The sequence below is a fragment of the Botryllus schlosseri genome, chromosome 2 (assembly GCF_051294905.1).
Source record: "Botryllus schlosseri isolate E-star chromosome 2, Bs_hap1, whole genome shotgun sequence".
Lineage (NCBI taxonomy): Eukaryota > Metazoa > Chordata > Ascidiacea > Stolidobranchia > Styelidae > Botryllus > Botryllus schlosseri.
The window spans coordinates 24,169,729-24,194,577 of NC_137237.1; the positions used below are offsets into that span (position 1 = coordinate 24,169,729).

A 24,849-nucleotide genomic window follows, 5' to 3' on the forward strand; every position below is an offset into this window, starting at 1 on the left:
TGATGCCTACACTTGGGAATGCTGAGATTGCGGAGTGATTATTACCGGCTGGTTATGTTGCTACAGGTTCTAATTCGACTCCGAAAAGGTATCTCGCGCACAGAGCTACCTTCAGCAAGTTACACACGATCAAACAAGCACAGACTTTTGTGGCGTACAGGCTGCATATGCACTACGACAACATCCGTTTATGGAACTACATCGATGAGGTATCCATCCAATCCATCACCTTATGTGCCTGTGTTGATATATTCTCATGAAAATGTCGATGTTTTTGAGTGAACTTTTTTGACGCGCGGGGTGTTGATTACAGAATAACGCTTTCGTCATGGAGGACGAATCTGCCACTTTGGAAGATTTCGGAATAAAAAACAATTCACAAATTTTAGTTGAAGGTAACTTTAACCTGCTTTTGTATTTGTGGAGATATTCGCTGACTTGTTGTTCTTGCCAGTGAGAAATTCCGACATGAGCTGGCCGGAGGAAATCTTTCAATTGGCCAAAAACAAAAAGTCAAAGCCGAAGCCAGGTAAGAAATGGCTCCACAAAAGTGCAAACTCAGTTTGCATTTCGTTTTAGATGTACTAGTAATCAATGTTTTGTTCGTTAATCAAAAAAGTAGAATTTGTCTGCACAACAGAAAGTGTCTTTGCATGTCTTTGCATAACATTTCAAATTGTCATATTTCTGTAATGGCACTGGTTATTATGAATAAGTTATATTTTGTGCAATTCAAGTCCGCAGTAACGGAGATAATTTTACCGGCTCTGATTTGAGTAGACTACTCGCTGAAATCAAGTGACCAAGTAAGTGGCCGCTCGCGATCCATGGAATGTCAGACCCCATCTGCATCACTAAACCCTCTATGACGTCACTCTTCCTTTGTGATGTCATGAACGCAGTGACCTCACATTGCTCACTATTGACAGTATCCCTGTGAATGTCCCCGACCGTGAACTCATTTTGATTGCTTAGAAACGTGACTGCGTGGACACTCCTCTGTGTTGCGAATATATTACAACTGGTTCGTGTGGGTATTTTTGATGTTTTTACAAATTAGAAGTAGTATTCAGACGATTGAAACTGCTGTTTGTGAATTGTCCTTTGCTTTGCAAAATAATATATATTTTTTGGTACAGCGGTCGATAAAGGCGTAACGGGGCTCTCGAACATCGGCAACACGTGCTTCATGAACGCGGGACTGCAGTGCATCAGCAACACGAGGCCCTTGACGCAGTATTTCAACACCAACAAGCATCTCTTCGAGCTGAATCGGACTAATCCGCTCGGCATGAAAGGCCACATAGCGAAAAGATACGGCGATTTGGTGCAGGATCTGTGGAGCGGCAACAGCAAGTCGATAGCGCCTTTGAAGCTGCGAGTGTGTGCTTTCTCTGCTCTTATCCATTTAATTGTTGCTACCAGTCCTGCCGCTTCCATCTTACTTGTGGTCATCTGCAGTGGCACTAGTGTTTTTCAAGCCATACGTTTCAAAACCTGTAGAAACTAAAAACTAATTAACACCGACCCAAACCCTTCCGACGTCCTTGAGCAATCATTCTTGACGACTGCCTTTTCGTTTCCAGTGGACAATCAGCAAGTACGCTCCGAGATTTCACGGATATTCGCAACACGATGCTCAGGAACTTCTCTCCTTTCTGCTCGATGGACTGCACGAAGATTTGAACCGGGTCCATGACAAGCCTTATGTGGAATTGAAAGACAGTGACGGACGTCCTGATGAAGAAGTCGCACAGGAGGTGGGTTACTAGTGTGGAAGGAATCAACCGTCGGCATGGCGTATTTGTGGAGGTTTATGGTAGGACAAGTACGGTCTTAGGCTACTGCAAAAAATGGTTATCGAACGTTCACATCAAGCCAACTCCCCACACTAACGAAAGTCGAAGTGTGAAGAAATTGTTTTTCCTGCAACTAACATTTGAACATGCGATACAATGAAAAATGCCACATATGCATGTGACTTGATAACCCTAAAACTAACCCTAACTCCAAGACTGATCCCAACCCTAACCATAATCCAACTTCAACTTCGGCCCGCATGATCAAGTGTCGCATGCTATTGTGCCGCATACTCGAATGTCCACGGACCACGTTTGATGGATGGAATTAGACCAAATGGCTTTGTAAGGCTAGGACCTATTGAGTTACACGTTATATAGCAGCGTGATCGCAGATATTCGTATTGTATTCCCTGAGCAATACGAGACTTGCATATGCTCTAGAATTGGCGTACTGCACTGTATGTGTGATTTTTGTGTGTGTTGGAATTTGGTGTCGATGTCATAGACTTGCTAGAAATGGTAGCTAGAGGGAAAAACTCAACGCAGCTGGATATTTATAATGTGGTCTCGATGGATTATTAACTTAAAAGCATTGATAGAAATCTGCCGTATAATACTAACGGTTTTTCATTTACTCGTCATTGTGTCGTGGGCCGTATGATTGACACGTCTGTGTTGAACTGCAGGAGTTGGGAACAGCTTCTTAGCAGCCACAGCTTCGGCAAATGCATGTATTTGTAAATTTTAGGCATGGGAAAATCATCTGATGCGAAATCAATCCATCGTGGTCGACTTGTTTCACGGACAAATTCGATCTCAGGTAATTGAAATTTTCCTAGCTCACGAGAAAGTTTTCTATCTTAAATTTGACAATCTTTTGCTGTAGGTACGGTGTATGGAGTGCAATTCGGTCAGTGTTCGTTTCGATCCGTTCACGTTTCTCGTGTTACCGTTGCCGATGGACAATTCCATGTATTTGGACATCACTCGTGAGTTACATTTACGACGCGATCGCGACTTTCCTGACGATAAGTTTCCCCGCAGTGGTAAAGCTGACCCGTGAGACCCCCATGAAGTACGGACTCACTCTGAGTATGGACGACAAGTACACGGAGGTGCGCTCGAGACTTTCTGAGCTTAGTGGCGTCGACAGCGATAATTTACTGCTGGTGGAGATTGGCGGCGCGAAAATCCGGGTATCTATTCATTTTATGGAGTTGTAGTGCCGTCTACGGAACATGGGATAACTACCGTAATTTTCCATGTACAATGCGCAAAATTTTACCGATTTTTTGCCTTAACATAGGGGGTGCGTGTTATACATGGGTACAAGCCGTGATAAAATCTCCCTCGATAAAAACTTGAAATTCAATCGCTCATCACTTTCAGCCATCGTGACCAGTGATTCGTATTATAAGTGTAACGCGCTGCCAATTAGCGAGAAGCATGTTGCCAATTAACGAGAGTCGTCTGCTGAGTTTGCCGTTTGTACGTGAGCGAAATTAGGTCATTGATTGCTGCAAGCGCGCGCGGCAAGATTCGCTAACTCATCGCTTCAACGACAGGCCCCAACAATCGCATATACAACAGGCCATGTGCGCAAGATATAATCGCTTGCCGTAATCAGTCGCATCTTTAACAGGCCTGGTGTGCACGACATAACCGTTGGCCTGAGCAATCGCATCTGTAGTAGGCCTCGTGTGCAAGATGTCGTGTCACTGGCCTGAACTATCGCGTCGCCGTCCTCGCAGGCTTTGGCAGCTATGTACTATCGTTTAGAGACAATGCCGTTAATTGTATAATGATTAGCGATGGTTAAGTCACGATTGTTCAAAAGTGACATCGCAAAACAGAACGACATCATATGCTAAAACTAAAACACAACTATTCATGTACTGCGAATGCAGGGTGTGTACTATGCATGGGTACAGGCTTTCCCCCAGAATTTGCATGCCATTTTAAGGGTGCGTATTACACATGGGGGTGTACTATACTTGGAAAATTACGGTAGATGTATTTAAGTCCAAAAGTCTGGTAGGCTACCCTTGTCTTGACGTTTCAGTCGTTCGTGAACGACACTCAGAAAGTCAAGACTGCGATCGGCGGCTCGCTGTACGCTTTCGAAATCCCTTCGCCGCAAACGATAGATTTGGAAGAGGAACAGACAGCCGTCGAAGAGCCAGCTGAACGGCGCGAGGTCGCAGAGCCTTACGTTGCAAACTCACATGAGACGAGGAAAACTTGTGTCAGAAACATTCACGCCATCAACGCGGACGCCGCCGACAGTCCCACAGGCGGTGACAGTTCAGAAAATGGTGAAGTCGCCGCTTCGGAAAAGATAATGGAGAACGGAATCGGCAACGGTGAGCGTTGCTCTGTCATTTCAATCAGGATTACTATGTCTCGCTGAGCATTCAAAACCAAACACGCCTTTCTTTGCGGCAGTGGTTTTCAAACTTACAGCATATTGTGGCAATTCCGCGTCTCTTTTCAGGACCAGAAAATGGACCCAAACTTCCCAACGGAAACGTGCCTCACGTGTTACCAAATTCGGGCTCGGATTCCACCATCACAAGCATGTCGTCTCGGGGAACGATAAAACAGATCAAGTCACAGTGTTATGTGGTTGCACTTCATAGAAAAACGGTAGTGTGCTTGCTTGCATTGCGTTGACATTGAGACTTGGATTAGTAACTGGATCGTTTGTTTTGATCGTGGATGGTTATCTCTCTAATCCCGTACGATCGAGTAAAATTGAATTCGAAACTACGATCCTCTGTTTTTGTGATATCCAATTAACGGTTGTCACTTGTTAGGCCTGGTTTCATTGAATTTACAATAGCGAAGTCCGGTGTATGAAGCAACTTCATTTTTTTCAGCTGTTAACGGTTTGGGGTTCCGGTGCCTTTAAAAATATAATTTCTTGGTACAAGTTACGTTCCGACTTGTGGTAAAAATCAAGTTGTGGTAAAAATCAATGTAGTAGGAAAGTTCTGCAATGCTAACTAAATGATTAATAGTCATAGAAAAGACGTGATTTTGGGATTGTTTCAGCCATTCACGATATGTAAGATTCATAACCAGCTGCAAAAACAATTCATTACTATCATCAAACAGATTTTGAGAACTGATACAATGCATAATGTAGCATAGTAGCATGTTGTGTTCGAAAGTAATTCGAGCACAAGAAATCATCAGGACCAGGCGCGTAGCCAACCGAAAAATAAGGGAGGGGTTTGAAATAAAAGGGTGGGGTTCGATTTTTTTCTAATTTAGTAACGTAGCATCGATTCATTAGGGTTAAGTACATGCGATGCGTAAATAACGATTATACAACATCCCCGTGTTCGCGATTATAGGCGTATCGCGTATGATAAGCTTGTCGACGAGTCCGGAAGTGCCGTTAATTAGCGACTCCCTGATCTGTCGTGAACAATGAAATACGCACGCGCCGAACATTTGAATACGTGCGCTTATCAACGCGTCGAACAATTAAATTCGCGCGCTTTCAAAGCGTCCAACAATTAAATACGCCCGCTCATCAATGCGTCTTGCGTCTTACGTAGCATCGGCGACGATTTGCGCAAGTAAAAATGTACGAGTTTTTATGGAATATGTGCTATTATGACGCCGATTTCAGGTTGTTTAAACCTTACCTCTTTTATATCTCAAGCCTACTGGACTTTAACTGAAGACTAGTGGAAATCAATTACGCATGTGCGCAGTGAGAACGCGTCGAACATGATTGCGGACATTCGATGTCATTCCGTTACGAGATGTCACTCTTTAATCACAATCGCTAATCAGCATATACTTAATAGCATTTTATCCAAGCCATCGAGAAATAGGAGCCAAAGCATGGTAGGCCCAAGACGCGGTAGTTAGGCTAGCGATATCTTTAGTACTAGGCCTATTGCAGATGCGATGTGATTATTCAAGCCAGCGGAATTAGGCTTGTTGGAGACTCCGTAAATAAGGCTAGTAATGATTGCCGAACGCGCGACAATGAATGACCCGATTTCGCCAATCATCTCAGCGGGAGATCGTGCCGCGTTACATTGTGCAGTGCAATGCGCACGGACGAATCTCGCTAATTAGCAACACGCCTTTCGTTAATTGGCCGCGACTTTCGTTAATTAGCCGCGCGCAATACTGATAATACGACTTATCGAATTGCAACCGAGTATTAGCGTCAGAGCGGTCATTTAAAAAGGGCGAGATTTCGCGTTAAAGGAGGGGGTTTCGACCCCCGAAACCCCCCCTGGCTACGCGCCTGATCAGGACTATAGCAAGCTGCCTACTTACAGTTCGTTTCGGTGGATTCAAATTAGCTCGAGACACAAGTCTCAAGAAAACGAACTTCTCACGATTTCCGACTTTTGAAATGCCATAGAGTTTTACTCGTCTACAAGCTTTGAGTAACGAAATCAATACCCCAAGCTAATATTTAACTGTCAGCAATGATGGGGTCAAAGGGATTTTTGTTTGACGAATGTGCCGCAACATTAATCAGTGCTTTGCGTAAAGTATATCTTCGGCTGCCCCTCTGGGGCACAATCTTGCGGCTTTTATCAGATTATCTGACCCACTACAGTTCTGATCAGTCTTTCCTTACAGCTATGCACTCTTTTATACGTATCGACATTATCGTTATACTTATCGTTATATTTATTGCCCTTGGCACCCTAAAGTAGGGATGATATATTGCTATATTCAGCGTTCTAGAAAATATTATATTCATATTTTTATTATTCTTGTATAAATACAATGAATATAATACAAAGTATAAAGATATTTAGTATAAAGAAATGAAGATAATACAAACTCTTTTGTGTTTTCAGTTTCTTCAAGAGCTCTACTTTTTGTCGAGTCAAAAAATGCAAAAGAGTTTATTTGGGGTGCCCGTGGTAGTGCCGTTTCGACCGGGCGACAAGAAGAGCGATTTGTACAAGAACGTTTGGCACCAGGTGTCACGCCTCGTAAGCCCGCTACCTCCCACAGAAGCTGCCAATCATGCGCAGGACTGGTGAGCCTTCATTCTTTTGCATTTTGAATTGGAATCCGCCTCAACATCGTGGGTAGGGCTGCTAGAATGATTCCATCCCAAGTCAAGTATTGAGCTTCTAGTCGAGTATTCATGCGGGTGCGTGTGCCACGTAATATGATGTCATAATAGACAGTAATAACGACTTCTATAGCTTCAATCTTTTTTTTGGCCTCAAGTAAAATGATGCACTTTACATACCGGTATCGTTAAACAATTTCATATTTTGCGATTTGTGCGATTTACCTCCAGGAATTTGCAAATGTTACGTTACGTGTATTCCGATATTGAATTTTATTGAGAAGGATCGGCGTCACCAATACTTCGCTAGATGACGAGCATAACAACACGGTCCACCGTCCCACCGTTCATGTCTGGCCCACGTGTTAGAAAGGCTGTACAGTTGTACATGTACACCCCTAAAAAAAGTGCTACGCAGCTGAATCGCAGCGCAGCGAAGCGTGATCAGTTTATTCGTACAATCCTTTTGATAACTCCCCCTCAGGACAGGGCGACTATATTTTTTAACTGCACAACCGAGGTTGCCCTCGACGTGCATACAAAATTCCAAGTAGCGTTGCCGCGACAATTTGGGCATCTGCCGACTAAAAAAGGTCACTTTCGCCCAACTCTCGTTACGGATGAGCGCTGGCAATAGGACAAAATAAGGACATATGCCAAGTTGAAAAATAAGAACAGATTTTATGAATAAGGACAACGTAGTTTTATAGTTTATTGTTCTAGTTTCAGCATTGGCTTTTTATGGAACCCGCAAAACTGATCCGCAGAACCCCAAGGTGTCCGTAGGCTCCAGTTTGAGAACCCCTGATGTAATCTAAGTTTAACGATAAATAAATAAAATTTCTTTTAAATACCTACATGATTATAATATTATAGTATAATTATCATTAATAAATATTATATAATGTTAATAAAATGGCCATCTGTAATTATAACTGGTTTACGAAATCAGCAACTTTCTCTTTTTCTCAGTGACAACAGCCTCAGTTCGCAATATCCGTTTGTTCTGCGAAGCGTGAAGCGTTGTGGCACTCTGTGCGGCGAAGGATGTCCGTGGTACAAATTCTGTCCGGGTTGTCTCGTCGAATGTAACGATGAGCGGTATTACTGCGAGTCGGAATACGTGGCAATCGACTGGGACCCGACGGCCTTGCATTTGAGATATCAGCCCTCCGTCGAACGGGTGAGATGCTGGAACGCCGCATTCGCTTTTCGGATTTGAAATTACTCGATTTCTGATTTGCGATTTTTGCCGGATTTGGCTTTGTTTGTGGCTTGTAAATCTGGTGTCCGCGATAAGCTGCTGTTCATTCGCGACAATGCAGACGGCAGTAATATGTTAGTATTTTTCTTGTATTTGAAAGAGAGAATTCAACCACTAGTACCGCAACGATGCCGGTTGCGTTTGTGAGCTTGCGAGACTTTCATCAGTAGTTTTTGTCACGTTTCGTTAAGAGAATTTTTGATTTTCCTTTCAGGAAGTGGTCAATCATCAGAGCGTAGAGGAAGAGGCCAAAGGTCAGAGAAAGCCCATCGACCTGAACCAGTGTTTGAAAGCGTTCACGACGGAGGAAGAGCTCGGCGAGAACGAGTATTATTGCGGGAAGTGCAAAAAACATCAGCTGGCCAAGAAGAAACTGGATATATGGAGGCTGCCGCCAATTTTGGTAGGAGACTTTATTATTTATGTCCTGTTTTTAAGCATGTTAATTATCGTTGTTACACCATCTGAACTAGTCGGAGTGATATAACTTAATTGCTAAGGTGCATAAAGACAGGTTTCACAATTTTTCAGATTTGTCAAGAGTTTCTTGGACGTACAGAACTTCAATATACAATTAAAAAGTATATTCATATTGAAATGACCCCGAATATTTTCGGCTGACACTCGTCAGGGGTAATCGTCAGCAACTAGTAGAGAATTGGAAAGAACATTGTATATCAACAATCGTATCACAAATCGTCATAATTTGTGATACGATTGTTGATATACAATGTTCTTTCCAATTCTCTACTAGTGGCTGACGATTACCCCTGACGAGTGTCAGCCGAAAATATTCGGGGTCATTTCAATATGAATATACTATTTAATTGTAGATTTGTCAAGGTGACGATTATACAAGGAGTTCATTTGTGTTGTTAAACATTCGCATACGATATCTATAAGATGACATAAGTTCCAATTTTGCACTCTACGAAATGAAGATGTAATTTTGTTTGCTGGAATCCTGCTGGTGCTATCAGTTAACGAATCCTGATATCAGGCTTTCACAATACGCCACGATCATAATACAAGACATCAGGCTATATCAATCGCTCCATTTTGTGTACAAATGCTTAAAGAACTATTTTCACAAATGAAAATTCTGTTCTGGAGTCTGTGTCGTAATGACACCGTTTTCTGGTGATTCAGAGCATTCTGATCTTTTGTTATCATGAGCCAGTTATGCTAATTTGAAATAATTCTGTTTCAGTTGTTTGTATGACATCACAATCACTAATCAACATGACCAGCTGTGATACGCTTGCATTGCATCATATTACAATACAGAAGGATATGTCAATCACTCCATTTCCCATACAAATGAATAACAACCTCATTGGGAGACCTGATGCTGCGGATTCTCGCTAATTGGCGGCACTGATAATATGAATTGCTGAATTGCAAATGATCTAAGACATATTGGAGACACAATCGGCATTTCATGAGGATGGTTTTCTATTTTCTATTGAGAAGGGCACGCCAGTGCAATTGCTATTAGCAGCAAACCCATTTGAATTTGATTGTAAGGTATTACCTAGGCTTACCATACGTCCTCTTTTAAGAGGATTTGTCCTCTTTTTTGACTTTCTTGAAAGTGTCCTCGGAGGACGCCCTTTTGTCCTCTTTTTTGAGATTTCGTCCTCTTTTTTGAAAATTTAGGTCAGATTTAGAGGAAATTGCGAGTGATATGCCGCAAATTAGCGCAGAAGTGAAGCTCCGGCGGGTATTTCGGAGGGAAAAGCGGTGATTTCAGTTCTGAGCGAAAAGAATACCTTTTTTTTTTTTTAGTCAACCGATCATGAAGTGGGAAAAATTTACCGGTTTTTGAGAATTCTTCTCCAGTTTTGCATGTCTGAAATTTCTGAAAAAGTGTCCTCTTTTTTCATTTCCGAAATATGGTAAGCCTATATTACCAGAAAGTATGGCTGTTCTAATTTCCCTTTTCTTTCTTATATCAAGTATTTTGTCCCTCAAATTTGAGTTCCCACGGAGATCAATCGTTATAGGCTACCTTGTTGCTACAATAAAAGACGATTTGGTCGCTCACCCCAAAACAACATCTGTATTTTAGTTGGTTTTCCGCCCACATGTTGAAATCTTGTGGCGTTTTTTTATTTACTTTCCGTCTCCAGGACCCCTTATCAGAAAAAATACCTTGGAAGTATCTGTATCGAATTGCGTGTCTCTTTGCTTAGATCATTCACTTGAAGAGGTTCCAATATGTTAATGGCCACTGGATAAAATCTCATAAAGTAGTCAACGTACAAAGGACAAATTTTGATCCTTCCGGATTCGTGACGAAGCACGAGAATGGCGATGGTAATGGTAAGTCCCGTTGCAATTTCAAGTGTGATTTGCGTGCCTACCCGTTGGTTTCGATGAATTTTCAAGATATGCATAATATTTGCAGAGTGGATGCTCACGTGAGCCCAACCGATATATGTGTCTCACCGGATTGGTAGTTATCAACCTGTCCAATTACGTCATATGTGTACTTGCAACTATTGGTTTGATTTATGAAGGCCACAGTAGGTCACATCTTGGTGAAAATGCTGAAAATTTGTGTTTCCTGAACTACAACATATGCTGTTGGACTCGAAGTCCTAGTTTTCAACTCAGCCGGAATTTCAGTCTAAATAAATAAAGTGTATTTCGGATATGTTTTTCAACGTACTGCCACCAATTGGAAATTCGAATATTCCCAACTTTAAATGTTTAGATACCATATTTAATGTTGTAATGCTAGTCTCTTCAATGTTAGGACTCGTCATGAGCCCCAGTGAGGACGAATCAACTCCAGTCATAGAAGAGAAGGATTTTGGTGATGTGCCGGTAAACCCGGCTAAAAAATCCGAAAAACACATCAAGTTTGCAGACGCCGATGATCGTCAGCTGAAAGGTGTGGATTTCGTCGCTTTGACCTTTTGTATTCAGATCGTTATGTACCTGTCAAGTTCAGTTCTCCACGATTGCTCTGCACCCGATATCGTATAACTAGGTCTCGGATTCGATACCATGTCGACTATTTCAGCATCACCTATTATAACATAACAGTAAACTGTTGATTCCAATATAGATAAACGAAAGAAGGACCTGCCTTTAACCGGCTGGTACCAGCGGGTTTTTCCGGAAAATTTTGCTTCACTTTTTAAAACTGTAAAACACGACCTTAATGGGATGCGAAACGAATAAGTAATATATCGTTGGATTCAGAATGTCAATGCCTAGCCAACTACACCACGAAGCTAGACGAGAACAGGGCAACTGAGCGTGTATATAATCTTGATAATTGTATTATCTTGTAGGTACATAACCTCAATATAAAATTGTATAGTATATCATATTGAAATAAATGCGAGTATTTTAGGCCAACACTCAACAGCAACTAGTAGAGATTTCGAAAGAAACTTGTATATCGACAGCCATATCACGGTCATATTTTATACGTCGTATTTGGTAATACGACTGTTGATGTATGAAGTTCTTCTGAAATTTCTACTAGATGCTGATGTGTCGGCCGAAAATATCCAGGCTTATTTCAATGTGAATGTATTATTCAATTGTGGCCTTTGGAGATCGCAGTCATTGTAATAACTGGCACAGACTGGATGGTTCATCAGATGTTGACCATTTTTTCTTCCCATTTCCGTATTTTCACCGTAAATGCCGACTCCGTGTGACGACTGCATACTAAGGTCTCGCGGCTCACTGACAAAGTAAATGAATCTGCTATCGGTCGGTTCTGTCACAGAGGAATCTGCAGCCGAAGAATCTCCATCCTCGGCAAGAAGAACAAGAAGAAAACGTCGACATTCCGCAGGACCGGCCCGCCAGCGCCAGCCATCCTTTCGCGAACCTGAGAGACCACTGTTTGACTTGTTTGCGGTTTCGGTAAGTGAGGACACTTTGCTACGTTGCAAGTCAGTTGAGTCAAGTCATTTTTGTCAGTTGTCTCAAATTTCTCGAAATTGAGTTGATATTGTAGTCAACAAATATTTTCAGTTAGTGTCGTTTGATTTAAATGTGTGGAACATGATCGTATATGCACTGACGCCAACCTCACATTTTTCCAGTGCCATTCGGGGATTATCTGCGGCGGTCATTACGTCGCCTATGCAAAGAATCCGAATGGGAAATGGTATTGCTACAACGACAGCAGCTGTAAGCAGGTATGTATCGTAAGCAGAGTGTTGTTGGAGTTCGATTGTGCGCGCGCGATCAGCTAATGAAAAGTAGTAGGGCAGGTTTTGAGAAGTTGGATTTTGTTAATTATCATGATCAAGCCGCATCGCTCGACCCAAGTTCGTTTCCCGATGTGATTTGCAGAAACGGTTGAAGTAGTCATGGTTGCTGCTCAAGTAGAAGTAGAATTAACGCTATGAATTTCTACTCAATTTCAAGTACAAGTAGCAATATTAATTGTCAAAGCTACATCAAGTAGAACTGAAAAAAGACACAATGAAAATAACTTCGACAAGTAGGTTCAAAAATTATATTTCATTGATGGCGCACATATTATTCACTGTTAATCGGAATTGACCAGTCTCGAAATTGCAGGGTGCAACTTCGCGACCATGTGTATGTATACCATGCGTTGCTAGGCTACATGAGCCGCTGTGGATACCGCAAAAGATGAATAAGGACAAAAATAAAAACGTCCTATTCCTACCAACGCAAAATGTCCAATGATGCCATTTTTGAAACGTATCCATTTTCTGCGATACAGGGGCTCTTTCGGCCACTCGTCATAGCTATTGCATTGAGTAAATTGATGCAAGCATACACGAAAACTATTTTCCACCATACGAAATTCTAAATGCAAAAAGCAATCAGTTTTACCTCGAAACCGTAAGTTAGAAGTAGAAGTCTTAGAACATTACCACTTCAGATAAGTAGTAAAAAGTTGGCGAAATCAAAAAGTAATCGAAAAAAGTAGAAGTACTTCGTTACTGACCACCTCTGCGCGTCAGGAAGGTTGTCTGGCACAAAAACTTCAAACTATATTGCGTATCATTGAATCACAAAGCAGAATTCTGCCCGTGCTCCAGGTGAAAGAAGAAGACATGGAGATCGATACGTCCTACATTCTCTTTTACGAGCGCCAGGGAATCAGCTCCGAAGACTTCATGCCGAAAACCGAAGGCGTCTCGAAAATCGACACGGCCAACATGGACGACGACTTTAATTCCGAATATAAAAAGTACTGCGCCATACAGTGATCCATACCCCGCAGAATATGAGCGCCGAAAATGTGTTTCTAGATTTGCCAATTAGACGCCGGTTCGCGGGCCGCGCCACGTCGCTTCGTTACAGATTGAAAAAAAATGTCTTGTTATTTCTGTTAGCGAACACCGCGGTGTGTTTTCACCAGTGTTATTTGCGGTACGTCGAAATGTTGGCTAGGACGAGGTAATTATTTATTTCTGCTCACTGTGCTCTTCGCATGACCCGTCGGAAAAGCTCAACGTCTGCGTTTTCCGACGGGAATACCTAACCGATGGCGATACAATCCGTACTAGACCGCTACAGACTAACCGTAGTAACAGCGGTAACCATGTTTCTATCGCATGACGACTGACAAGGGCAAATAATAATCGATCAATGTTGGCAAATTTATGGTCTGAAATTTCTGAACGAGCACTTTCATTCTTTTTGGGTGTCTTCATCTTCCTATGCCACAATCGGTTCTTTAATATTTGCAAAATTTCACCATGCGTACTTCTTGCGTGAGCAAATTCACTTCGAATCGGCTATTGCAGTCAGTTATGAATATTGTCGAGATATCAGGTTTCTTCTCAAAGAGTTACGGAACGGTTATTCTTATCATATCCCCCGAGTGTAACTATGAGCAAAATTGTCTATGCGTTGTTCAGTCCTTAGTTAAATGTGACCGCTTGAATTGATCGAAAATCTGTCAAACCGCAGCGTGTTCGCGTTTTTTTTCGTGTGGTCTTTGTCTTGTTATTTTCGATGAGTGCCGGTCGATCCGCAATTCGATTAGTTATTATGGAAAATTTAGGAGTCTACAAAGCCCCGGTGACGATTTGACGAGCAGACGCACGATGTCCAAGAACTAAGTGTGAACTCTTTCGTCCTTGAGAGACGATGGTATGGTTGCTCGCGCAAACTGCGAGATTTGTCACGTTGACTGAAATAAGATCTTCACATCGTGGCCAAATCTCAATTTAGGCTAAATGATGTACAAAGCTACCTGATGACTAAAATAAAGACCGCATTAAGCTCGACTCTATTTGGGCAATTCCATGCTTGAAATGAGCTAACTCATGACTATAGAGAAGGTAGTCACAATCCCACTCAGGGGGTCTGTAAACCCCACAGATCACGAACCATTACTCTATCAGAAAGGAAGTGTTGCGCTATGTCAGACTCGGTGCTATTTTGTCTTTTCCTTATTTCCTCGCATGATGATTTCCTTTCCGATGAGATATAGGCTTTCGTGGAATGCCGCGATACTCGATGTTCTATGCAACTTGTGTGGTGTGTGTTCGCGGATACGTATCGGGAAAATGCAACTTAGTAACACTGGCTTCTACGCGATCCATCGGTCATGCAGTGTTTTGATCTTTCATTGTCTATCGCAATAACCCGCATAACTGTTCCGTTCTGCTAGCGTACCCTTTATATCGAGACCGGCGTTTTCTGCTTACAGTGATTTCAAAGGTATACACTGGCGTCGCTGATACATCGCTGGCCCGACGCCGTGTGATAAAAGTAAATCCTTAATGGTCGGAAGATGACAATAAATCGCAAATGGACCGAATTGCATGCTACCCAGTCGCTCGTGAATACATAGAATACGACATAACTCTCGCAGGGGTGTTTCGCGTAAATGCATGGGTTGTGATTTTGTGATCAAGAAGCTTCTGCATGATAAATGATACCACAAGTCCAATGGGTTGGGTGTGTACGTTGGCGGACTAGCGGCAGTTCAAGTCGGGCCTGACTCTGTTGAGAAACACTGTAAATTATTATTTTGCATTTGTAGACCCTGCTTGGCGTGATGCGCGCCGCGCTGGCTGGAAGCAGCTTTACTTTCGCGGTGCCGTTTCGACAGCTATTCGAAGTTTCGAACTATTGTAACTTTTCATTATGTCCTATTCTGATTTCTAATTGTGTGAGTAAAGATTTCGAAATAACGTCTCGAAATTCGAGTGCTTCAATGTTGTTTTTAATATCCAATTGTCGGCAGCAACTTCAAACCTTCAAAATAGCGAGGCTTGGAAATAGATAGCGTCAAAACATCTAGTGTCATAATCGTGTATCATTCAAGATGGGGAGATAATTTGCTAGAGCACTTTTCCGGAGTGTTGCAAGTTTGTTTGGGCTCCTCATCCTGTATCTTTGCACAAAAGCCCCAGTTACAGGTCGTATACGCCAGGGCTCTTCAGTCTTCAACCGGGTGTATCGTACACCCTGGGGTGTACCATAATTTTTAAATGGTGTACCACTCGGATGGGGTGTGCGAGATCCGCCCTACAATGGACTGATGACTAGCTATCACAATATATACGGAAGTTTATGCTTCAGAACAGGTTGACAGGGTGTTCAATATTGTGCATCAACCGTACGCAGCTGATAAATGATTCCTTTTGGTGTAGAACAGGGTTTGCGATATCTGTCCAGTGGCGGCTGGTGACAATATCGGGTGGTGAAGCAAGGGGTGTATGCGATGTTAATAATCTAAATGACGTCACAATAGTGTATTCTGACGTGAAATGTGACGTCGTGGTCGTCACACACAGTTTGTATGGTGTATAGATATTAGGCATGGTTAACTAGGCTTACGCATTTCAAATTTTAATGATATATTCATGACAGAAATATATTAAAACTCGAAGCTTTTCGAGCTGACACTCTTCAAATTATTCGGAAGAAAATATGAAGTACAGTAGTTCATACCTGCATATTTTAACGTTTGTGTCAGTAGGCGCATTGCGCGCGGCGTGATTTCATGCAAAATGTTCAATGACGAATTCATTGAAATCTGGAATACTCATAGTGACAGCGCTGAGAATCCTGAGCACATCTACTGTAACTCATCGAGCCTATATCTTTACACATCCCGATTCTAAGAGAAGTCTCGATGCGTTTTGATGTGCTGAAACCACGCTTGGATTCTGCGGCTGAAATCGGGGTGGTCAATATGATATTAAAAAAGCTAGTTATTGCAGCAAAGTTGATAGTAAGCGATTTTTCAACTAAAGGAATTTTAAAAGTTCACCACTGGTTACAACTTCGAAAAAAAGATGCATTGGAATATAAGACAGTCAACTCGCTAACCGAGTAATGTCGACGATCGGGTAATATCGAGACACCGTTTGCAGTAGAGACCACATTCTTCAGATCACGATTGCCAATTTTGTTCCAACTAGATAGACCGCCTCTGGCACCAGAACAAGGCGTCCTCGCTTATACCTCAGCTATTCATTGTTATCGAAATATGTTGGGAAAAGGGTAAGAGTGCGCTTTCCTCCCGCGTACGATTAGATCAATGGACATTGGACAATTTCTAGGCTGATAAGGACCGAGTCTCTTTACCTCTAATTATTGCTCTAAAGGAAACTGCTTAAACGGCGTACGGAGCAGAAATTCAACACGATTCATGTTCGCAATTGACCTGGCTAACAATATGCAGACATAAGACTGTAACTCGAGATATTATTGTGTATAGCCTACTGGAAAGGTCAACGAGTTCAGACACAAACGCCATTGTTATCTCATGGATTGGGCCTGTCGTATTGAATCCAACACATCATTCTAAATTTGAAGAAGTAAGACGAAAGCAGCCTCGGAATTTCGGCCCCGGAACAACTTAGAGGAGATTTTGGCCTTGAAACTGGAGACTGTGACATAACGCAAATGGCTTACTGTCTAGAAGTCTGCTGCTAAATCGGCATTGGAAAATATATTACCGAATAGATACGTGAATAAAAGCTGTAAACTTAGTACACTGTTACATGACATCATCGAGAAGTAGCCTCATGACCCTTTTCGGTATGGTACTGTCAAAATTAATACGAACAGCCTGTTCGGAACAGACCAACAGCGAATTTTGCGTAAAATTTACTGAGGAATAGGCTGATCAAGTGATCAGCAGTTAGCCGTCATCGAAAACGAAATAGCTTCGCGCTTGACAGGGGGTTGTCAGCAAATGGCTTGAAGGCCACAATTTCACGGTGAAATTGACATTGGAGAATATAAAGTAAAAGTAAATATTTGAATGCAAAACGAGAATGTTAGTTAACAGTTTCATGATATCATCGTCTCATCACCTATCTCAGTATGAAACACAGTTAACGTTAGCATAGACCAGGGGTTCTCAACTTTCCTTGCATAACGGGCCGCATCTTAACAGCAAAAACCGCTGCGGGCCGCAGAACATTATTACGGTATATTTGTGGACTACTATTATATTTACGCTAATATAGCCTATTTACCAGTCGTATAGGTGCATTTAGTATATTTGTATGCATTCTACAGCATTAATGGACAGCGTTCGTAAGCTTTCAGTTGCTGTTTCTAGTGAGATTATGTCATCTTCCGACGGAACAAGTAAATCCTTTCATGAAGCGTGCATTGCATTAGTTCCCAAGTCGGTATGTGCAGATTGTGCATGTGCACCTTCAAACCCTTGCACCAGAGAACTGAACTCTCTGTTTCAATGCGTGAGCGAGCAAGTATAAAATTACATTAACTTTTTCGTTACAGAGGCCATTGTCACTTTGAGCTCTGAGTGATATGAGAAGGAGTCTCATGTTCGGGGTAATTTCTGAGCAAACCAATCAACCCTTCATTTTTCCTTCCATGGCTGATGCCCTGCACCAATAGTTACAGAAGTCAGCTTTGTCAAGTTGATGGTGTTTGCTAGTCCCCTCTCCCCACGTTTGCCCGGCCAGCATTACGTCTACAAATATGTCCACTCCGATATAATACTCCAATACAATTAGCGTTGCAATGTCCGTGGATTTTGTCCAATGCTAGGTTAAAGTAGTCTACGCGCAACGTGTTTCAAAACATGCGGCAAAAGATCAACTGACATTGCTGTTGCTCTTCTTGTTACGGTTGAATCAGACAACTGCTGCAGCTTCGAAATTTGTTAGGTGAAGTTGTCCTTGCTGCTAAATTCTGGAAACAGCGGAGATTGGCACAGTATAGTAACGTTTTGTTGAAAACACACCCTTTCTAGCAGATTTCATGGGTTTAGCGTTTTGAACCATGCGCCTTTAACGTGGTCGGCAATCTCGACAATGCCTCAAATATCGATTGCTGGGCCTGAGACCTATCTAGCAACGCTTTTTTCTAAGATCAGGTAATATGCATAACTACAGATGGAACTGTCCGAAGACCTATTCAAAACAATAAGAATCTAAACTCGACCATATATTAAGAAAGCAGAACACATTGAAGAATGAGAATAAATCAAACGAAACAAAGACGGTGCGATAAGAGAGCTTAAGTAGCTAAATTAATATGTAACAATACTGTGCCGGTAGTAATTGCAATCATATTGAAAGATCTCGCGGGCCGCAGAATAAGCGTCTGCGGGCCGCATGCGGGCCGCGGGTTGAGAACCCCTGGCATAGACAGACACACCGGCTTTAGCGTGAAATCCTCAATGCGTTAGGTAGGCTATAGTGTCAGATCGGCGCACATCACTACCATACTCGACCTCAATAACGAAATTACTGCCCTAATCATTGAGTGTCAACCTTGAGACTTGGCACAGCGTTCGATACTAAAATCAAGACATACCGTGCAAAGGCTCATGACAGATCTAGGTAAGGAGCATCGTTAAAATCAATAGAGACCAATTCCGGCTTTGCGTAAAATCTGTTGGCGATAAATGACGAGTCAGCTCTCACTCGACTTTGGAAACGAAATTACCACTACATAGTTCAGTGACAAACTTGAAACTTAGTAGCCTACAACGTTCGATACTGACATCAAGACTTACCGTGTCAAATGTCATGACCGATCTCGGTATGGAACATCGTCAAAATCAATGGACTGGACACCAATACCGGCTTTCGAGTAAAATCTGTTTGCGATACATGACGGATCAGCACACACTCAATTTCGGAAACGGAATTACTACCCTAATCTTAAAGTACCAACCCTGAAACTTGGGGCAGTGTTAAATACCACCATCACGACATAACACACCAAGTTTCAAGAATTATTTTGGTGTGAAACACCGTCAAAATGGACCTATACCAGCAAATATCGACTCAACGCCATATGACGGTAAGTCGGTAACCGAGTTCATATATAGATTCGATTGTTACATCACACCTTAAGGGCAACCAGGCTATGTTGCCCCACCTGCTCGGTAATTTTATGAATAGGAGAGGGTAAATCACCGTTTCTTTATCGTGCGCGGCTTTGAGAGAATAGACAGTGAAAGCTTGTTTTGAGCGCTACCGGGGCATGCCCCGGCTAGGCATTCGCAAAGCGAAAACACGGAAGAGAATTCGATTTTCGCAGAGACTTCGCTATATATGGGCATTTACAAGCGAAAGCACAAGAAGAATGCGATTTTCGCTGTGATTTCGGTAGATATTGATTGTTGTGCGTCTATAAATGATAAATAATTGTTATTGAACCGAATTTTGGCCCGCAGAGATGGTCAAAGTAGTCAAGAAAGCTACTCAAGTAGAAGTAGAAGTAGCTGCGAAAAAATCTACTCAAGTACGAGTAGAAGTACTTCTTCCGTAAGCCACCTAAAACTACTTGAAGTAGAAGTAGAATTGACTGACTTTAAATCTACTCAAGTAAAGTAGTTTTGAAAACAGTCTTAATTCGTTCACATGGACTGTCAAAAGCTGCAAATTGAGCTATGCGGAAGGTGCAGAGAGCTTGATTCGTATTGATGCATCCCAGGAGGTACCAATTTTCGACAGAATATACATTCTTTCGTATCATGGGATGAAAATTATAGTATTGATATGAAAATGAGATACTAACCCTTTGTTTCCTAGAAAACCCTGTTTTAGACAATATCATGACATGGCGCCCTACCCATATTATGAGGTCCCAAGTTTAGGCGAAGAGCAATACGGAGATGTTGTATCGGATACGGTTTCAACACTTTGCGCGATTAGTTTACGTTAATAACTAATATTGTGGTTCGTAAAATTTATATTTAGTATAGCTTTATTTTTGGAAAATAGAGGCATTACTATACACTTGCTTTTATGCTTCAACATGTATCTTCTGCAGACAAAAGAACTGAAAGTATGATACTCGGAATTCAAAGTGAAATACAAATACCACTTCTAAAAAGCGGAGAATACATTTCATGTCTTTTGTCCATAAAACTTCAAAGATGATCTACTAAAACAGGTGTAACGTTCCAAAAAGCCGGATTTTCCAGATTAGCAGGACACGTCATGGGCTGCTAGATAACGATAGGATAGGTAATTGCTAAATTGCGAAACGGTAGTTTCAAACGTTATGGTGGGCCATATTCACTGTGATGAAATATTGGATATGGGCGACAATGCGGTGTGAGCGGAACCATTAGCAACCCGGTACCTAAATTATATTCACTAATTCGTTCGTGAAAACATATTTGTCACTCTATAGCTACTGTGCGCAAATCGCAGCAAAATTTCTGGGCTTTACTTGACTTTTATGAATATTAAATGTTGGTACTCTGTGAAAACAGCCTCGAAATTCCTCAGGCTATCTTTCGTATTGGGGTATTAAACTACTTCTACTTGACAAACTTAAAATAGAGAAAAGTAAGTAAGTAGATCACAAAATATTACGAAGTAGAAGTAGGAGTAGAGAAAATCAGATCTACTTGAGTAAGTACCAGAAGTAGAGGAAAACTACTTGAGTACTTCCAGAAAGTAGAAGTACTTCGTTACTGACCAGTGACCACCTCTGCATATAACGCAATTTTAGTAGTCAATTATAAAGCCACGCGCATCCGCTATTACAGGGGCGGGCAACATATGGCCCGAGGGCCGTATCTGGCAATAACGACGGGATTTTGAGCGGCCCGCAGACACTTTCCGGTCTGGCATGATAATATGGCCCGGGGGTCTACAACTCTACATACATGTGCGAGCAAATATTTTCGAACATGAACTAAGATAAAGCTGTGTTATAATCTGCTGTGTTACAGTCCAACTCAATATTTCTCAAACTGGTGGGCATGAAAGCATCTGAAGGGGGCGCGAAGCTGTGATCATCTGAATTTTTTCGCGCTTCGCCCAATTTGCCTCCAATTCGTAGATATTGCTCTGTATATAGCCCGAACTTCATGTTTGAGATTTCTCTCATCAACAGTCATAACCTTCCTTATCATCAAACTATCCGTTAGGGTTGCAAGAATTTTGGTCGCAGTTCGTGATATGACGTTAAGGGGGCGGAATTTGTGACTATAATAAAGGAAGGCGTGACTAAAAAAAAGTTAGGAACCGCTGATCTAACTGATGCTCACGTGCAGTCTTCACTAAGGGCTTTTAAGTCCGACCTACGGTTACAGTTCAAATAACTCATTGACAACTTTGCTCGACCACGACCACAGATGCCTCATTGAATTCAAGAGCTATTGAAGTACATTACGTCAAAAATTCATTGAACACTGGTGTAAGTCTCCATGCTTTAAACTTGAAATATAGGCGGATAAATCCGCGAATAATGTTTCGATTCCGGAATCTGGCCCGCGAAGTTTGCTACTTTGTTTTACCATATCGGGCCCGCATGCAGAGGCCGAGTTTTCCATTCCATATGCTTGGATCATACGGTCTCAAAGTTCTTGGAATATCGTGCGACAAGACATTTCACGGAGGTCACATCGTAAATAGTGACATATTACGCACTAGCGCTTTTCAATACAACTATTCTAACGAGCTAAAATTTCAAACCCCGTATTCCGGATTTATGCCAAGTCCAATTACACTATGAAGCAAAAATGTTTCTTTGTCCTTGGAAAATAATTGCCATGTAAAGTTAGCATATGCCAAAAATATGAAAATCTGATCTATAGCAATATGCTTTTCAATATAGGGGCGGTGTGGACTTGAGGTTTACGTTCGCGTTCGGTGAGTGAACCTCGGAAATTTGGAGTTTTCCGATCGCAAACGAACCTTGGTAGTTTATACACTGTGTAACTTTTTTCCATATATTACAATTTTTCACGACATTATAAGTTTATAACATCTTTGGATTGAATTATTTGAATTTCAACTTCGGTCCGCTCGTCCATGCATGACGCTGACAGCATGGAAATAAACTCAACAATATACGAGCATGCATTTTGCCTGTTTCAAAAAATATTTGCTTTGTTAGAAAGTTAGCTCGAAATATTCAGCTTTGCGTTTGTGAATATTGATTGACTCTCTGCAGTGAGATTTCCCCGCAATCACATAAAATAACAAGACCGAGGTACATGCGGGTAATCAGAGAATTGTGCTTAAATATTCAATGAATCAATTATTTACATCAACGAAATTGATATAAAGCATGCAGAATTTCAACTTCGGTCCGCTCGTCCATGCATGACGCTGACAGCATGGAAATAAACTCAACAATATACGAGCATGCATTTTGCCTGTTTCAAAAAATATTTGCTTTGTTAGAAAGTTAGCTCGAAATATTCAGCTTTGCGTTTGTGAATATTGATTGACTCTCTGCAGTGAGATTTCCCCGCAATCACATAAAATAACAAGACCGAGGTACATGCGGGTAATCAGAGAATTGTGCTTAAATATTCAATGAATCAATTATTTACATCAACGAAATTGATATAAAGCATGCATCGCTGTCTACTGTAAAAAATCTAGCAAGCATATTTATTTTATCATAAAAATCAACTTCGTCCGATTGGGGGTGCTAATGGCTACTGCATAATTTATTGTGAGGTAATATCCGTCGCTAATACATAAACGGTTTTGCACTCCGATCAATATCAATGTAGCAATAGTCTGACTGCGCCTATAAAGAACATCTTGGGCGCCCTATAGCATAGACCATTAATGAGTAAGCCTATATTTCTTTACTCGATATTGTTGTCAAAGCGACGGAAGATATCGATTTCATGGAATTAGTATAGCATTTGATTGTTCCAGTTGAACATATGGTGATGCTTAAAATTTGAGCTTGTGCTTTAGCCTTGAGGCATAACGTGGCCTGAGTCGTCGCTAGGTATCGTTACATTACTATATTACTTCGCGGAAATGTAAGGTTGCAATTAGCCTTATGACGTCACGTGACACCGTAGGTTCGTGTTCATGTTCACGTTCACATAGAATTTCTAAAAAGGTTCGCGTTCAAACGAACCGGAACCTTTCAGGGATACGCATTATCCCTATACCTTACAAGCAGTGGGGTGGTACGCACCTGAGCGGGTGAAAAAATGCAGAACGGTTGGCAAGCGATGGTGCGGATGAAAGTCGCGCATATATTTTACTTTTTCTTACGTGGAATAATTCAAATAATTTTTAACAACTTGTCGGACTTACGACGAAGCGAAAATTGTAACTTTCACAATAATTATAGTATCGCGCCAGCCCCTAGTGAATTAACATTTGCGCACTATTATTATTACCTATAGTTGAAAGTGTGGTTCGAAACAGTCTAAAGACCTCGCCGCACCAAAAGGTCTTGTAAAAAACCCCACAACTTTTTTGACCGAAAGGGGCTTCAGTGCATTAGTTGCCGTCAAAACGAGGAAGCGGAGTTTTCTTCACGATCAGGCAGTTGGTGACCCAATGACGGGGGCTTTGAAGATGGGTCTAACTCAGGGGTGGGCAAACTTTTGAGCTCGCGGGCCGCATTCAACATTTGAATCCATTCGCGGGCCGCACTATATAAAACTGGGATTATAAACCAAAACGCAATATTGGTATTTGATTATATAGTGAGGACATGGAGATGCTTATTTGAAACAAACCAAGCATTGCTATGATGATATCGTACACGCGCCAGAAACAGTGGCGAGATTTCATAGGCTGGTCGACCACAATAACCAAATTTGTCAAAACTATAGAGATGTAAGTCGCGGTCCCGATTCTTAGAACAGGATTGAAATTAAAATCTGTCAGCAGTGATCTGTTCATAGATTTGCTAATTCCACTTTTGTTTCAGTTCCAGGACACACGATGCTGACATGCTCATAAGCATGTGAGCTTCAAACACGATTCTACTGTGTAGATAAAATATTTAATACCCTCATTCTCGGCATACAGAGAACGAATCTACCTAAGACAAGCGCGAATCGTTTTTTTATAACCACATCAATGAAAAAATTAAAACTGGAGTGACCAATCTGAAATCACATTCGTGATCCGAATTACGTCAATCTCGTTTAGGATTTCTGTGATTGTTAGCAGCTGAGACCATTCAAACTGCGTGAGCTTCAAAATCGGGCTGTCGCGCCAGACATTAAACATAAAATATAATATAGGAAGTCTTTACCTTAGAACAGTGGTTCTCAAACTTTGCAAGACACGCCCCTTATGATGATGAAAGATATCGCGTCCCATTTATCGTCATATCACAAAACGAAACCAGGATGCTAGCAAACCTAGCGGATAGTTTGATGGCATGGAAGGCCACGACTATGGATGAGAGATTTTTAAAGATGAAATTTAGACTAAATACAGAGCAACAAACGTGAATTGGAAGTAAATCGCGCAGAGCGCGAAAAAATTTGTCAGTTGATCTCAGCTTTGCGCTTTTCTTCA

The 24,849-nt window shown here is 41.7% G+C and overlaps 1 protein-coding gene across 4 annotated transcripts in view; it reads left to right on the top strand.

Moving 5' to 3' along the window:
- LOC145434250 (ubiquitin carboxyl-terminal hydrolase 32-like) overlaps nt 1-15,298 on the top strand; it is a 42,069-nt gene extending 26,771 nt beyond the window's left edge. The window contains exons 16-34 of one of the 4 annotated variants that reach the window (XR_013913312.1): nt 67-209; nt 314-395; nt 455-529; nt 1,140-1,381; nt 1,587-1,760; nt 2,551-2,622; nt 2,689-2,791; nt 2,847-2,998; nt 3,865-4,165; nt 4,297-4,448; nt 6,644-6,828; nt 7,840-8,050; nt 8,346-8,534; nt 10,327-10,456; nt 10,893-11,030; nt 11,883-12,022; nt 12,205-12,300; nt 13,180-13,540; nt 15,138-15,298. Coding sequence is in view for 3 of the 4 variants with exons in the window: in XM_080311601.1 (XP_080167727.1) it covers nt 67-209; nt 314-395; nt 455-529; nt 1,140-1,381; nt 1,587-1,760; nt 2,551-2,622; nt 2,689-2,791; nt 2,847-2,998; nt 3,865-4,165; nt 4,297-4,448; nt 6,644-6,828; nt 7,840-8,050; nt 8,346-8,534; nt 10,327-10,456; nt 10,893-11,030; nt 11,883-12,022; nt 12,205-12,300; nt 13,180-13,350 (2,756 nt within the window). In the remaining variant the exon portion in view is untranslated. Of the gene's footprint in view, nt 1-66; nt 210-313; nt 396-454; nt 530-1,139; nt 1,382-1,586; nt 1,761-2,550; nt 2,623-2,688; nt 2,792-2,846; nt 2,999-3,864; nt 4,166-4,296; nt 4,449-6,643; nt 6,829-7,839; nt 8,051-8,345; nt 8,535-10,326; nt 10,457-10,892; nt 11,031-11,882; nt 12,023-12,204; nt 12,301-13,179 lie in introns of all 4 variants that reach the window. The other 3 variants (XM_080311603.1, XM_080311602.1, XM_080311601.1) reach the window with 3 other exon arrangements.
- Nucleotides 15,299-24,849: the final 9,551 nt, after the last annotated feature.